Source organism: Leuciscus leuciscus (assembly GCF_965113295.1).
Source record: "Leuciscus leuciscus genome assembly, chromosome: 8".
In the NCBI taxonomy this organism is placed as follows: Eukaryota; Metazoa; Chordata; class Actinopteri; order Cypriniformes; family Leuciscidae; genus Leuciscus; species Leuciscus leuciscus.
In genome coordinates this window covers 26,964,526-26,977,997 of record NC_138732.1, presented here as the reverse complement: position 1 = coordinate 26,977,997, position 13,472 = coordinate 26,964,526, and the positions used below count along the sequence as shown (strand labels likewise).

General features: G+C 40.3%; 2 protein-coding genes across 2 annotated transcripts; both read left to right on the top strand.

Annotated features, from left to right (window-relative positions):
• Positions 1–4,662: 4,662 nt before the first annotated feature.
• On the top strand, positions 4,663–6,369 carry LOC309503920 (ladderlectin-like). Its single transcript, XM_082176779.1, has 6 exons — positions 4,663–4,914; positions 5,037–5,115; positions 5,323–5,429; positions 5,678–5,797; positions 5,970–6,081; positions 6,176–6,369. The coding sequence occupies exons 2-6, from the start codon at positions 5,055–5,057 to the stop codon at positions 6,259–6,261; spliced, it is 486 nt and encodes a 161-aa protein (XP_082032905.1). The 5' UTR covers positions 4,663–4,914; positions 5,037–5,054; the 3' UTR covers positions 6,262–6,369.
• Positions 6,370–10,205: 3,836 nt separating this feature from the next.
• LOC309504813 (ladderlectin-like) lies at positions 10,206–11,934 on the top strand. Its single transcript, XM_082178109.1, has 6 exons — positions 10,206–10,475; positions 10,598–10,673; positions 10,887–10,993; positions 11,242–11,361; positions 11,534–11,645; positions 11,741–11,934. Exons 2-6 carry the CDS (start codon positions 10,616–10,618, stop codon positions 11,824–11,826), a joined length of 483 nt encoding a protein of 160 aa, XP_082034235.1. The 5' UTR covers positions 10,206–10,475; positions 10,598–10,615; the 3' UTR covers positions 11,827–11,934.
• The last annotated feature ends 1,538 nt before the right edge of the window (positions 11,935–13,472 follow it).

The following is a 13,472-nucleotide window of genomic DNA, read 5'->3' as shown; positions in this document are numbered from 1 at the left end:
TTTGGTTGTGACGGAAAGTAAAATGGCCGCAACAAGGCGTTTTTGCGATGGCTCCATTTCTGAAAATGTTCAGGGCACCAAACTGTACAAGTATACCAAGTTTCACCTCAAATTCTGCACATATTACCTGGACTATTTGTTGAATTGAACATAACTACTTTCTGGTGTAGGCTTATACAAAAACAAGTAGATGTTGGTTGGTTCATAAGCCTGCAAAATCCAACACCTTCGGTGCAGCTTTGACCCCTGAATTAATTATATATTTTTAAATAAACATTTTATTAGGTACAAATTACTTTTTTGATGAAGGTTAAACGTATAACTGACCATTTAATAATGAATTAATATCTGACAATTATGCCTAATGTGGGTCTGTGTTTATTCATATAGCAGCCTAGTCATAACTCATAAACTCCTATTCAGCTATATATGATTTATATTAATGGTACCTTTAATGATCTCTATCACACAAACACTATAATTCCAAACCTCCGTTTTGGAACCAAAAGTTGAGGTTATTCGCTTACTTACCCTTAAACATACCCGGATATGTCACATATCCATTCACACAAAACATTGCAAATGTCGCCTGCAGGAACAGAGGGGACTTGATGCAGAACACGGCACTTGGGGGCAAGGCCTCCAAAGAACTCTCCCCTCCTTTTGGATGGTCCGTAGAACGACCAGGCTGGGCTGGAACGAACGACTGGGCAACATTCGTGACTCATAGTCTTCGCGCTTCTGTGCCTCAGAGAAACGCTCAGTAAATTACTCCAAGGCGTCACCAAAGAGGCCGGAGGGAATGATTGGAGCCTTTCTTTTTTCAGCCAGATGGGCCCTGAACTTGCACGGCTTGGACTGCAAGCTGAGATCCGCGCCCAGAGATGAAAGGATGGGCACAGATGCATGGCGTACAGAGCCATGGGCTTCCGCACGCCGATTGGGGTGCAGGCCACAACTTAACCACGTGCTCATTGAAGTCGTGGAAGAACGGAGTCCTCCTCCTCGAAGCAGCATGGCCTAGGAATCCGGTTTACTCTTGGTATTTTGACTAGTCTGAAGCATTTCACGTCGAGTCCAGCGCGTCCGCGAAAAGTACCGGTGGAACGTGGCGACGGCAGAGGACTATGACCCCAGGCCTCGTCGTCACCGTCGTTTCTGGCTGGGGGACAGCCCATTAGCGGCTCCCTGGTGGCAGTGGACCTCAACCCCGTAATAGTATGAGCAAAAACCCTTCCTGGTTCTCAAGTGCGCACCGGAAGTCCAAGAAGGCCGAGTTGGCATGGGCGTGGGCCGGGCCCAGGCAGGCGGCGTAGTACTCGTAGGCAGTGGCGCAGATAGGATTTTTTAACTGGGGGGGAGGACCAAGCTGTCAGAAAATGATTTAAACTCAATTCGTTATTTTGCATAATTTGGGCTTTAACTAGTGCTCAAGTAGTTACTTTGCGTAATTTGGGCTAATGATTTGCACTAAAAAGCCATTGGGGGGGTTCTTATTTGAAATCATGGATAAACAACAATGAACAAAGGTAAACAAAGGCCTACCTGATCACCACTAGCAATGCATGATCAGACTGTTATTTGACTAGTATGCCAATCACCCACCAAAACTTCATGTCTTCAGCAAAGTATGTTTTATTTAAACATTTGCTTATCTCAGCATACAAAGTCTATCATTATGAATTCTACTGTCTCTCCTTCATCATGCTGACTTTTTCTACTGTGGCTGCCTTCCTGCAGATCCTCACTTGACTGACTAAGGCCTGCCTTACTGTCATCAGAAATTGCCTGCAGGCCAGGAGGACAACATTTTAAATCTTATTTCAGTTAACCCTCTATACCTCTATAGAATTTCACAACAATGTGAAATACAACATTTTCCTGAGAATTAATGGCTAAAACTACTATTTCAAATGTCTAAGAATAACTCAAAATTTTAAATGTAAGTGTTAATTACAAGTTTTTTGCAATTTATATATTAGAAATATCTTTCAAATGATGTATGACATATTAAGAAATGTTTTTCATAGCCCATCATTTAAGAATCTATATCCTCTGTTGCTCCGTACAATAAAAAAACATGATTTCCTGCTATAAGATGATGTCAAAAGTTTATGTAGGCCTTTATTTGTTGTTTGCATATACCTTGCACCACACAAATTTACTTATTCTAATTATTTTTATAGTGGCTTACACGACGGTGAACATACCTCAGTCAATTTATACAGTACAATGGGTTAAATGATAAGATAAAACATTATTTCCTGACGACGATAAATTGTTTGATTTATCCAACCATTCTTTTTGTGTTCATTCATTATTTGCCTCTGTCCACTCACCTAAATGCATAGTTATGGTCTCCATATTTTGCTGTGTTTGCTAAGTGCAAAAGCCTTCTTGCCATTATTGTCAGACTAGCTATTCCCCTTAACAAATCTAATCTGCCACATCTGGGAAAGTCAACAGGCATAGGATACTTACATTGTTTGGTTTTTGAAAAAACGAGGTGATTGTTTTTTGTCTCTTCATTGCCTTTATGTGGCATTTATACAGTTGATTTTTTTCAGTTTTCACAGACTCAGCTCAGTCATAGATGGTATATGATCATTATGGTTACCGCTCCTACAGGCACGATTGAGGCAGCTTCCAGCTCCTCATAGGACCCCGGCGTCACTCAGGAGTCGTAGCACACACACAGAGAGAGAGTGTAAACGTCGGTGGCATCGTGTGTTTATTGACAACAGAACAGCGTGTAGTGAGAACGTGGGTACAAAGTAATGGTGACCGGTGTAGATTATTATTGTGTGTCAGCCTGCGTCTGCCCCGACCCGATTCTGAAGCAGCGCGGGCCGGGACACTACTTTGGCTATTGTACATAGCGAAAACACTGGTCAATCCTGTTTTACCGATTTTTGTCGCCTTTCGTAGAGATAGTGAGGGCGGGGGACGGATCGGGTCACTATGATCATGTCCCCCCCGTCCCTAGTGCCATCTGCGCCCCTGCTCGTAGGTGTGGGGCGGGTCGATGGGGCCCGCACAAATCCTGCAAAGGTTAACCATTGGATTAGAAGAAGAAAAGGTAACTAGTCCTCAGGTGCAACTTCAACGATGACAGCGTGAAGAAAGAGATTCTGACGCAATTGTCGCACCATGCATTTTATAATGCCCGTAAGCCTGTCAGTATTTGCATACTTCGCGAAAATTGGCCAGTTGTTCCAAGCTGGCGTTAGCCTATAAAATTTCAACAAAAGTGGAGAAGGGAGGAGTTCCCGCAGCATCAGCTGACGCAGTGTAGAAGTTACCGCTCTCGAAAGGAAACCCAAAACCAAATGTCACAGTATCTCTTTGTCACAACCCTGAAAGTTGAAGCATGGGTTAATAACATGAGCACTTAAAGGAACCGTATTTAAGAAATGTATTTCAATTAATCATAAAATGGCCCTGATATGTCACTAGACATTAAGAAATCATGTTCATTTCAAATACTTATATCACTGACAACAGTAGTCCGGCCAGGATATTGTCATTTAAAAGTGAAGTTGCAGCCTTCAACTGATGTTGATGTTGTCATGTTGTGTTTTGGCCTGATGCTCCACCCTCCACCTATCTACTTATCACAAAGTCAGTAGTGTTTCAGCATCCGGGTTGCCAGCTCTGCTCTAGTTACCACAGCTGCAGCTACAAACGTGTCAGATAAAAAATGTCTAACGTTACGAAACCTAAAAGACCTCGTTATGAATCCAAAATACGTTGTGACAAAGTCAGAAAAAAAACTTGCTGTGTAGGACTCGTCACTTGCCATTGGAAGCTCCTTGTAGCAGCCTACGTTCCTGCTGGATCCTGCAGCCTAACTGGCAACCTCGAGTCAGGGGGGAGGGGGAGGGGGAGGGGATACACCGCTCTACAGTAATTTGAAAGTGATTGCAGTACCAGTTTTGGCCACAATCTTACATACGGTTCCTTTAACTCAGATATTTCACAATTTTTTTTTCATGTTGTTGCAAGTTTTAAAGTTGAAAGCAGATAGAAATAGGCCTTCACTCACACACAAACACACACACACACACGCACGCACACACACACACACACACACACACACACACACACACACATATATATATATATATATATATATATATATATATATATATATATATATATATATATATATATAATGCACATTTGAAAAACTTTTTTTATATATAAAAATAAAATGTATATTTATTTGCAACAGTTGTGTTAACAGTAATAAGACATTTCTGTCTTAAAGGGGTGGTATAATGCCCTTTTCACAAGATGTACACAAGAGTTAGGTGAAGTTTTAGCTCAAAATAGCATGTTAAAATTGTCCCTTTTTGAGGGTGAGAATGTAAATGTTAGGGTTTGTGATGTCACTAACCCGGGAGGAATCCTTAAAAAGCAATTTCTTCAAAAGAAAATACCTCCCTTTGCTTTGAACTTAGCATTGTAACTTTGCAGATGTTTATTCTCAAACAGTAACATTACACACTAGCCTAACTAAAGTTAAAAAAAGTGAAATCATAATCAACCACCCCTTTAAGAACAGCTGATAGACGCCGTGCTGCGTTGTCATGGGAACATCCCAGGTGAAGATAATGAGGAAGTTACGGTTTCTAAACCGTGAATTTTTAGGGCCGTGATATTCAAATGCGATTGTTTTCAGCCGCCACATTTATCAACGTCGATCCGATCATTCGTACGATGGGACTGTCTGTATTCGAGTGTTTCATGAATCACACCTGAACCCTGTCGTAAGATGATTTCTGCGCTCGGATCTACGTTAGATTGATAAATGAGGCCCAATTAGTAAAGTAGGCTATAAAAGCAGGGCTCTTTCTGGAACTTAACAAACATTTTTTCTGAGATTCTGAAGGCAACAATCTGAAAAGCAAGGTGAGTTGTTGGAACAGAAACCTACGGAATAACATTTGCTTTGTCTTTAAAATACACTGCGATTCCACAGTGTGCAGCATTTGAGTGCAGACATTTAACTTTACCTGCTTATTCGTTTTTAGCTTCATTTCAGGTTCATCATGGCAATGCTGAGAAGTCTTCTGCTTCTTTTTGTTATCTTCTCCATGGGGAATGCAAACGGTAACCAAAACATTTAATTGTAAAAACCCTTGCAGTTTAAATGCACTATGGGAATGTACAAGTTTCCATTTACTGATATTTGCATGATTAATGAAGGATTTTCAGTGTCAAAGTACAATTACTATTTATTTATTTTTTTGCTGTATAATCACACAAACTTGAAAAGCAACATGATAAAATGCTAAATATTACAAAATCCCCATTTAGGTAGTGAATCCACAAATGGTTTAGGAAGATGTCCACGTGGATGGAAAAATTATGAACGCCGGTGCTACAAGTACTTCTCTAAATCGGTTTCCTGGATCGCAGCAGAGGTAGTGTATTATACAACAAAGCTATTTGGACAACACTTTATATTAGGTGTCTTTAAGTAGTTTGGTACAATGTATTGTGTTGATGTAAGATGCTTTTGCTGGGATATGGGTACGGTTAGGGACAGGTTTGATGGTATGGTTAGGTTTAAGGGTGGGTTAACACTGGGTCAACTGATTAATCCTAGATTAGTAATTTATGCTTTCTGCTAAAAAGATTAGATTTTGTAATGAGAAATCTGTCTCTTCAGAGAAACTGTCAATCTTTTGGTGCGAATCTCGCATCTGTGCATGATCAACCAGAGAATGATTTCCTGCTGAGTCTGTTGCCTTCCACAAGAACTTGGGTTGGTGCTCATGATGGTGAACAAGTAAGTTAAATTGTGTGCCCTAAAGAAACCTATTTGTTTGTCTAAACTGAAATTTCTGCTTTAATCAAAGGCAAAGTTTCTAATGAAGATGGTTTGACTTCAAAGCTGAACTTAATTGGCTTACGTCTGACTCAGTAGTGCGCTTTTTGTATTCATTCTCTTCACTTATTAGGACGGAGAGTGGTTGTGGAGTGATGGAACTGTGTATGACTATACCAACTGGTGCTCTAGAGAACCTAACAATGCTGGTGGACCTGAGAACTGTTTGGAGATCAACTGGACCTGTCAGTGCTTTTTTTATTTTTTTATTTCACTATGCCTTAAGTTGAACACCACTGTAATGATCAGGGTAACTGATTTCATTATTCCACCCTACAGCTAACCGTTGCTGGAACGATGCATCCTGTTCAACCTCACTGAGCTATATTTGTGAGCTCACATTCCGTCATCCTGGTCCACTTTGACTTTGATTGGATTACATTTACTCTTTCTGATCTTTACAAAAATGTTGTTCTGAAATTCAATTTCTTTTCACTGAAACACTCCTCAAATAAAAGCATTGAATCAAAGCATGTGAATTGTGGACAATCAAATGTGTATATTGCATAGCAAGGTTTTTGGATATGGTTAGTAGAATGGCATTTAATGATCTCAGGGAAGGGGTTTAAGCAAGCGCATACAGCGGCTTCATCGACAAACACTAGGAGACGTGTTTCCTATATTGGATTGTAAGCAACTCTTTGTTTTCGGTCTTACTAAAATGTGGATCATGATGCTGGAATTCACCATGATCTTTACATGGTATTCTGGCTCAAGTCCAAACCCCATGGTAATACCATGTTACACTCTGGTATTTGTTGAATCTCGCATGTATAATGTAGGCAAATGGGAGTCTATTTTTGGTAAGAACCTGTTGGTTGCAATCCACAGGATTCCTATGCAGTTTAGAAAAGTATGGGACTTGGTCATTTCCAGGTATGGAAAAATATTTGCATTTCCAGACTGTTGCCCCTATTTAGTTTCTATAATAGAAAATTAAGAATTTATTGACCCATTTATCATTGTTTTCATGGCAGCTGTTTAGTGATTCTCAAACGAATGAACTTTTTCATTATGCAAAATTGCAGGTTATAAGTGTTTTGGGTTTCTTATGATATTGTATGCATGCAACAAACATGACATTTTAAAGTCTAGCCTAGGTTCTCAGATACTGTATTGCCTTCACGTGTCACTGAATTAACCATTAACTATTCACCTGAACAGTTTATGATGTTGTATATGGTATCGTTGTAATCCTTGACCATCAGAACATAGGGGTAGACATCACATTTTACATGTTATCATGTTTGGTTCAGGAGATATGATACAAAATACAAAATTTGGTTGTGGTGGAAAGTAAAATGGCCGCAACAAGGCGTTTTTGCGATGGCTCCATTTCTGAAAATGTTCAGGGCACCAAACTGTACAAGTATACCAAGTTTCACCTCAAATTCTGCACATATTACCTGGACTATTTGTTGAATTGAACATAACTACTTTCTGGTGTAGGCTTATACAAAAACAAGTAGATGTTGGTTGGTTCATAAGCCTGCAAAATCCAACACCTTCGGTGCAGCTTTGACCCCTGAATTAATTATATATTTTTTAAATAAACATTTTATTAGGTACAAATTACTTTTTTGATGAAGGTTAAACGTATAACTGACCATTTAATAATGAATTAATATCTGACAATTATGCCTATTGTGGGTCTGTGTTTATTCATATAGCAGCCTAGTCATAACTCATAAACTCCTATTCAGCTATATATGATTTATATTAATGGTACCTTTAATGATCTCTATCACACAAACACTATAATTCCAAACCTCCGTTTTGGAACCAAAAGTTGAGGTTATTCGCTTACTTACCCTTAAACATACCCGGATATGTCACATATCCATTCACACAAAACATTGCAAATGTCGCCTGCAGGAACAGAGGGGACTTGATGCAGAACACGGCACTTGGGGGCAAGGCCTCCAAAGAACTCTCCCCTCCTTTTGGATGGTCCGTAGAACGACCAGGCTGGGCTGGAACGAACGACTGGGCAACATTCGTGACTCATAGTCTTCGCGCTTCTGTGCCTCAGAGAAACGCTCAGTAAATTACTCCAAGGCGTCACCAAAGAGGCCGGAGGGAGTGATTGGAGCCTTTATTTTTTCAGCCAGATGAGCCCTGAACTTGCACGGCTTGGACTGCAAGCTGAGGTCCGCGCCCAGAGATGAAAGGATCGGCACAGATGCATGGCGTACAGAGCCATGGGCTTCCGCACGCCGATTGGGGTGCAGGCCACAACTTAACCACGTGCTCATTGAAGTCGTGGAAGAACGGAGTCCTCCTCCTCAAAGCAGCCTGGCGGCGGCCCGACTGGTATACCTAGGAATCCGGTTTACTCTTGGTATTTTGACTCGTCTGAAGCATTTCACGTCGAGTCCAGCGCGTCCGCGAAAAGGACCGGTGGAACGTGGCGACGGCAGAGGACTATGACCCCAGGCCTCGTCGTCACCGTCGTTTCTGGCTGGGGGACAGCCCATTAGCGGCTCCCTGGTGGCAGTGGACCTCAACGCCGTAATAGTATGAGCAAAAACCCTTCCTGGTTCTCAAGTGCGCACCGGAAGTCCAAGAAGGCCGCGTTGGCATGGGCGTGGGCCGGGCCCAGGCAGGCGGCGTAGTACTCGTAGGTGTGGGGCGGGTCGATGGGGCCCGCACAAATCCTGCAAAGGTTAGCCATTGGATTAGAGGAAGAAAAGGTAACTAGTCCTCAGGTGCAACTTCAACGATGACAGCGTGAATAAAAAGATTTTGACGCAATTGTCGCACCATGCATTTTATAATGCCCGCAAGCCTGTCAGTATTTGCATACTTCGCGACAATTGGCCAGTTGTTCCAAGCTGCCGTTAGCCTATAAAATTTCAACAAAAGTGGAGAAGGGAGGAGTTCCCGCAGCATCAGCTGACGCAGTGTAGACGTTACCGCTCTCGAAAGGGAACCCAAAACCAAATGTCACAGTATCTCTTTGTCACAACCCTGAAAGTTGAAGCATGGGTTAATAACATGAGCACTTAAAGGAACCGTATTTAAGAAATGTATTTCAATTAATCATAAAATGGCCCTGATATGTCACTAGACATTAAGAAATCATGTTCATTTCAAATACTTATATTACTGACAACAGTAGTCCGGCCAGGATATTGTCATTTAAAAGTGAAGTTGCAGCCCTCAACTGATGTTGATGTTGTCATGTTGTGTTTTGGCCTGATGCTCCACCCTCCACCTATCTACTAGTCACAAAGTCAGTAGTGTTTCGACATCCGAGTTGCCAGCTCTGCTCTATTTACCACAGCTGCAGCTACAAACGTGTCGGATAAAAAATGTCTAACGTTACGAAACCTAAAAGACCTCGTTATGAATCCGAAATACGTTGTGACAAAGTCCGAAAAAAAACTTGCTGTGTAGGACTCGTCACTTGACATTGGAAGCTCCTTGTAGCAGCCTACGTTCCTGCTGGATCCTGCAGCCTAACTGGCAACCTCGAGTCAGGGGGGAGGGGGAGGGGGAGGGGATACACCGCTCTACAGTAATTTGAAAGTGATTGCAGTACCAGTTTTGGCCACAATCTTACATACGGTTCCTTTAACTCAGATATTTCACACTTTTTTTTTCATGTTGTTGCAAGTTTTAAAGTTGAAAGCAGATAGAAATAGGCCTTCACTCACACACACACACACACACACACACACACACACACACACACACACACACACATATACATATAATGCACATTTGAAAAACTTTTGTTATATATAAAAATAAAATGTATATTTATTTGCAACAGTTGTGTTAACAGTAATAAGACATTTCTGTCTTAAAGGGGTGGTATAATGCCCTTTTCACAAGATGTACACAAGAGTTAGGTGAAGTTTTAGCTCAAAATAGCATGTTAAAATTGTCCCTTTTTGAGGGTGAGCAAAAACGCACTGTTTTTGTGTCTGTCCCTTTAAATGCAAATGAGCTGCTGCTCCTGGCAAAGGGGGCAGAGCTTCAAAGTGTCCTTTTACCTCACACAGACATGCACTGAAAATTTCGGGGTATGTAAATTTTAGGGTTTGTGATGTCACTAACCCGGGAGGAATCCTTAAAAAGCAATTTCTTCAAAAGAAAATATCTCCCTTTGCTTTGAACTTAACGTTGTAACTTTGCAGATGTTTATTCTCAAACAGTAACATTACACACTAGCCTAACTAAAGTTAAAAAAGTGAAATCATAATCAACCACCCCTTTAAGAACAGCTGATAGACGCCGTGCTGCGTTGTCATGGGAACATCCCAGGTGAAGATAATGAGGAAGTTACGGTTTCTAAACCGTGAATTTTTAGGGCCGTGATATTCAAATGCGATTGTTTTCAGCCGCCACATTTATCAACGTCGATCCGATCATTCGTACGATGGGACTGTCTGTATTCGAGTGTTTCATGAATCACACCTGAACCCTGTCGTAAGATGATTTCTGCGCTCGGATCTACGTTAGATTGATAAATGAGGCCCAATTAGTAAAGTAGGCTATAAAAGCAGGGCTCTTTCTGGAACTTAACAAACACTTCCTCTGAGATTCTGAAGGCAACAATCTGAAAAGCAAGGTGAGTTGTTGGAACAGAAACCTACAGAATAACATTTGCTTTGTCTTTAAAATACACTGCGATTCCACAGTGTGCAGCATTTGAGTGCAGACATTTAACTTTACCTGCTTATTCGTTTTTAGCTTCATTTCAGGTTCATCATGGCAATGCTGAGAAGTCTTCTGCTTTTTGTTATCTTCTCCATGGGGAATGCAAACGGTAACCAAAACATTTAATTGTAAAAACGCTTTCAAATTTAAATGCATTATGGGACTGTACAAGATTCCATTTACTGATATTTGCATGATTAATGAAGGATTTTCAGTGTCAAAGTACAATTACTTTTTAATCTTATTTTTTTTGCCATATAATCACACAAACTTGAAATAAGCAACATAATAAAATGCTAAATATTACAAAATCCCCATTTAGTTAGTGAATCCACAAATGGTTTAGGAAGATGTCCACGTGGATGGAAAAATTATGAACGCCGGTGCTACAAGTACTTCTCTAAATCGGTTTCCTGGATCGCAGCAGAGGTAGTGTATTATACAACAAAGCTATTTGGACAACACTTTATATTAGGTGTCTTTAAGTAGTTTGGTACAATGTATTGTGTTGATGTAAGATGCTTTTGCTGGGATATGGGTACGGTTAGGGACAGGTTTGATGGTATGGTTAGGTTTAAGGGTGGGTTAACACTGGGTCAACTGATTAATCCTAGATTAGTAATTTATGCTTTCTGCTAAAAAGATTAGATTTTGTAATGAGAAATCTGTCTCTTCAGAGAAACTGTCAATCTTTTGGTGCGAATCTCGCATCTGTGCATGATCAACCAGAGAATGATTTCCTGCTGAGTCTGTTGCCTTCCACAAGAACTTGGGTTGGTGCTCATGATGGTGAACAAGTAAGTTAAATTGTGTGCCCTAAAGAAACCTATTTGTTTGTCTAAACTGAAATTTCTGCTTTAATCAAAGGCAAAGTTTCTAATGAAGATGGTTTGACTTCAAAGCTGAACTTAATTGGCTTACGTCTGACTCAGTAGTGCACTTTTTGTATTCATTCTCTTCACTTATTAGGACGGAGAGTGGTTGTGGAGTGATGGAACTGTGTATGACTATACCAACTGGTGCTCTAGAGAACCTAACAATGCTGGTGGACCTGAGAACTGTTTGGAGATCAACTGGACCTGTCAGTGCTTTTTTTTTTTTTTTTTTTTCACTATGCCTTAAGTTGAACACCACTGTAATGATCAGGGTAACTGATTTCATTATTCCACCCTACAGCTAACCGTTGCTGGAACGATGCATCCTGTTCAACCTCACTGAGCTATATTTGTGAGCTCACATTCCGTCATCCTGGTCCACTTTGACTTTGATTGGATTACATTTACTCTTTCTGATCTTTACAAAAATGTTGTTCTGAAATTCAATTTCTTTTCACTGAAACACTCCTCAAATAAAAGCATTGAATCAAAGCATGTGAATTGTGGACAATCAAATGTGTATATTGCATAGCAAGGTTTTTGGATATGGTTAGTAGAATGGCATTTAATGATCTCAGGGAAGGGGTTTAAGCAAGCGCATACAGCGGCTTCATCGACAAACACTAGGAGACGTGTTTCCTATATTGGATTGTAAGCAACTCTTTGTTTTCGGTCTTACTAAAATGTGGATCATGATGCTGGAATTCACCATGATCTTTACATGGTATTCTGGCTCAAGTCCAAACCCCATGGTAATACCATGTTACACTCTGGTATTTGTTGAATCTCGCATGTATAATGTAGGCAAATGGGAGTCTTATTTTTGGTAAGAACCTGTTGGTTGCAATCCACAGGATTCCTATGCAGTTTAGAAAAGTATGGGACTTGGTCATTTCCAGGTATGGAAAAATATTTGCATTTCCAGACTGTTGCCCCTATTTAGTTTCTATAATAGAAAATTAAGAATTTATTGACCCATTTATCATTGTTTTCATGGCAGCTGTTTAGTGATTCTCAAACGAATGAACTTTTTCATTATGCAAAATTGCAGGTTATAAGTGTTTTGGGTTTCTTATGATACTGTATGCATGCAACAAACATGACATTTTAAAGTCTAGCCTAGGTTCTCAGATACTGTATTGCCTTCACGTGTCACTGAATTAACCATTAACTATTCACCTGAACAGTTTATGATGTTGTATATGGTATCGTTGTAATCCTTGACCATCAGAACATAGGGGTAGACATCACATTTTACATGTTATCATGTTTGGTTCAGGAGATATGATACAAAATACAAAATTTGGTTGTGGTGGAAAGTAAAATGGCCGCAACAAGGCGTTTTTGCGATGGCTCCATTTCTGAAAATGTTCAGGGCACCAAACTGTACAAGTATACCAAGTTTCACCTCAAATTCTGCACATATTACCTGGACTATTTGTTGAATTGAACATAACTACTTTCTGGTGTAGGCTTATACAAAAACAAGTAGATGTTGGTTGGTTCATAAGCCTGCAAAATCCAACACCTTCGGTGCAGCTTTGACCCCTGAATTAATTATATATTTTTTAAATAAACATTTTATTAGGTACAAATGACTTTTTTGATGAAGGTTAAACGTATAACTGACCATTTAATAATGAATTAATATCTGACAATTATGCCTATTGTGGGTCTGTGTTTATTCATATAGCAGCCTAGTCATAACTCATAAACTCCTATTCAGCTATATATGATTTATATTAATGGTACCTTTAATGATCTCTATCACACAAACACTATAATTCCAAACCTCCGTTTTGGAACCAAAAGTTGAGGTTATTCGCTTACTTACCCTTAAACATACCCGGATATGTCACATATCCATTCACACAAAACATTGCAAATGTCGCCTGCAGGAACAGAGGGGACTTGATGCAGAACACGGCACTTGGGGGCAAGGCCTCCAAAGAACTCTCCCCTCCTTTTGGATGGTCCGTAGAACGACCAGGCTGGGCTGGAACGAACGACTGGGCAACATTCGTGACTCATAG

Coding starts and splice junctions, on each gene's coding strand:
- LOC309504813 (XM_082178109.1), top strand. CDS start 10,616: ATGGCAATGCTGAGAAGTCTTCTGCTTTTTGTTATCTTCTCCATGGGG. Junction 11,362..11,533: donor GTGCTCATGATGGTGAACAA/GTAAGTTAAATT, acceptor TTCACTTATTAG/GACGGAGAGTGGTTGTGGAG. Junction 11,646..11,740: donor TTTGGAGATCAACTGGACCT/GTCAGTGCTTTT, acceptor TCCACCCTACAG/CTAACCGTTGCTGGAACGAT.
- LOC309503920 (XM_082176779.1), top strand. CDS start 5,055: ATGGCAATGCTGAGAAGTCTTCTGCTTCTTTTTGTTATCTTCTCCATG. Junction 5,430..5,677: donor TTTCCTGGATCGCAGCAGAG/GTAGTGTATTAT, acceptor CTGTCTCTTCAG/AGAAACTGTCAATCTTTTGG. Junction 5,798..5,969: donor GTGCTCATGATGGTGAACAA/GTAAGTTAAATT, acceptor TTCACTTATTAG/GACGGAGAGTGGTTGTGGAG.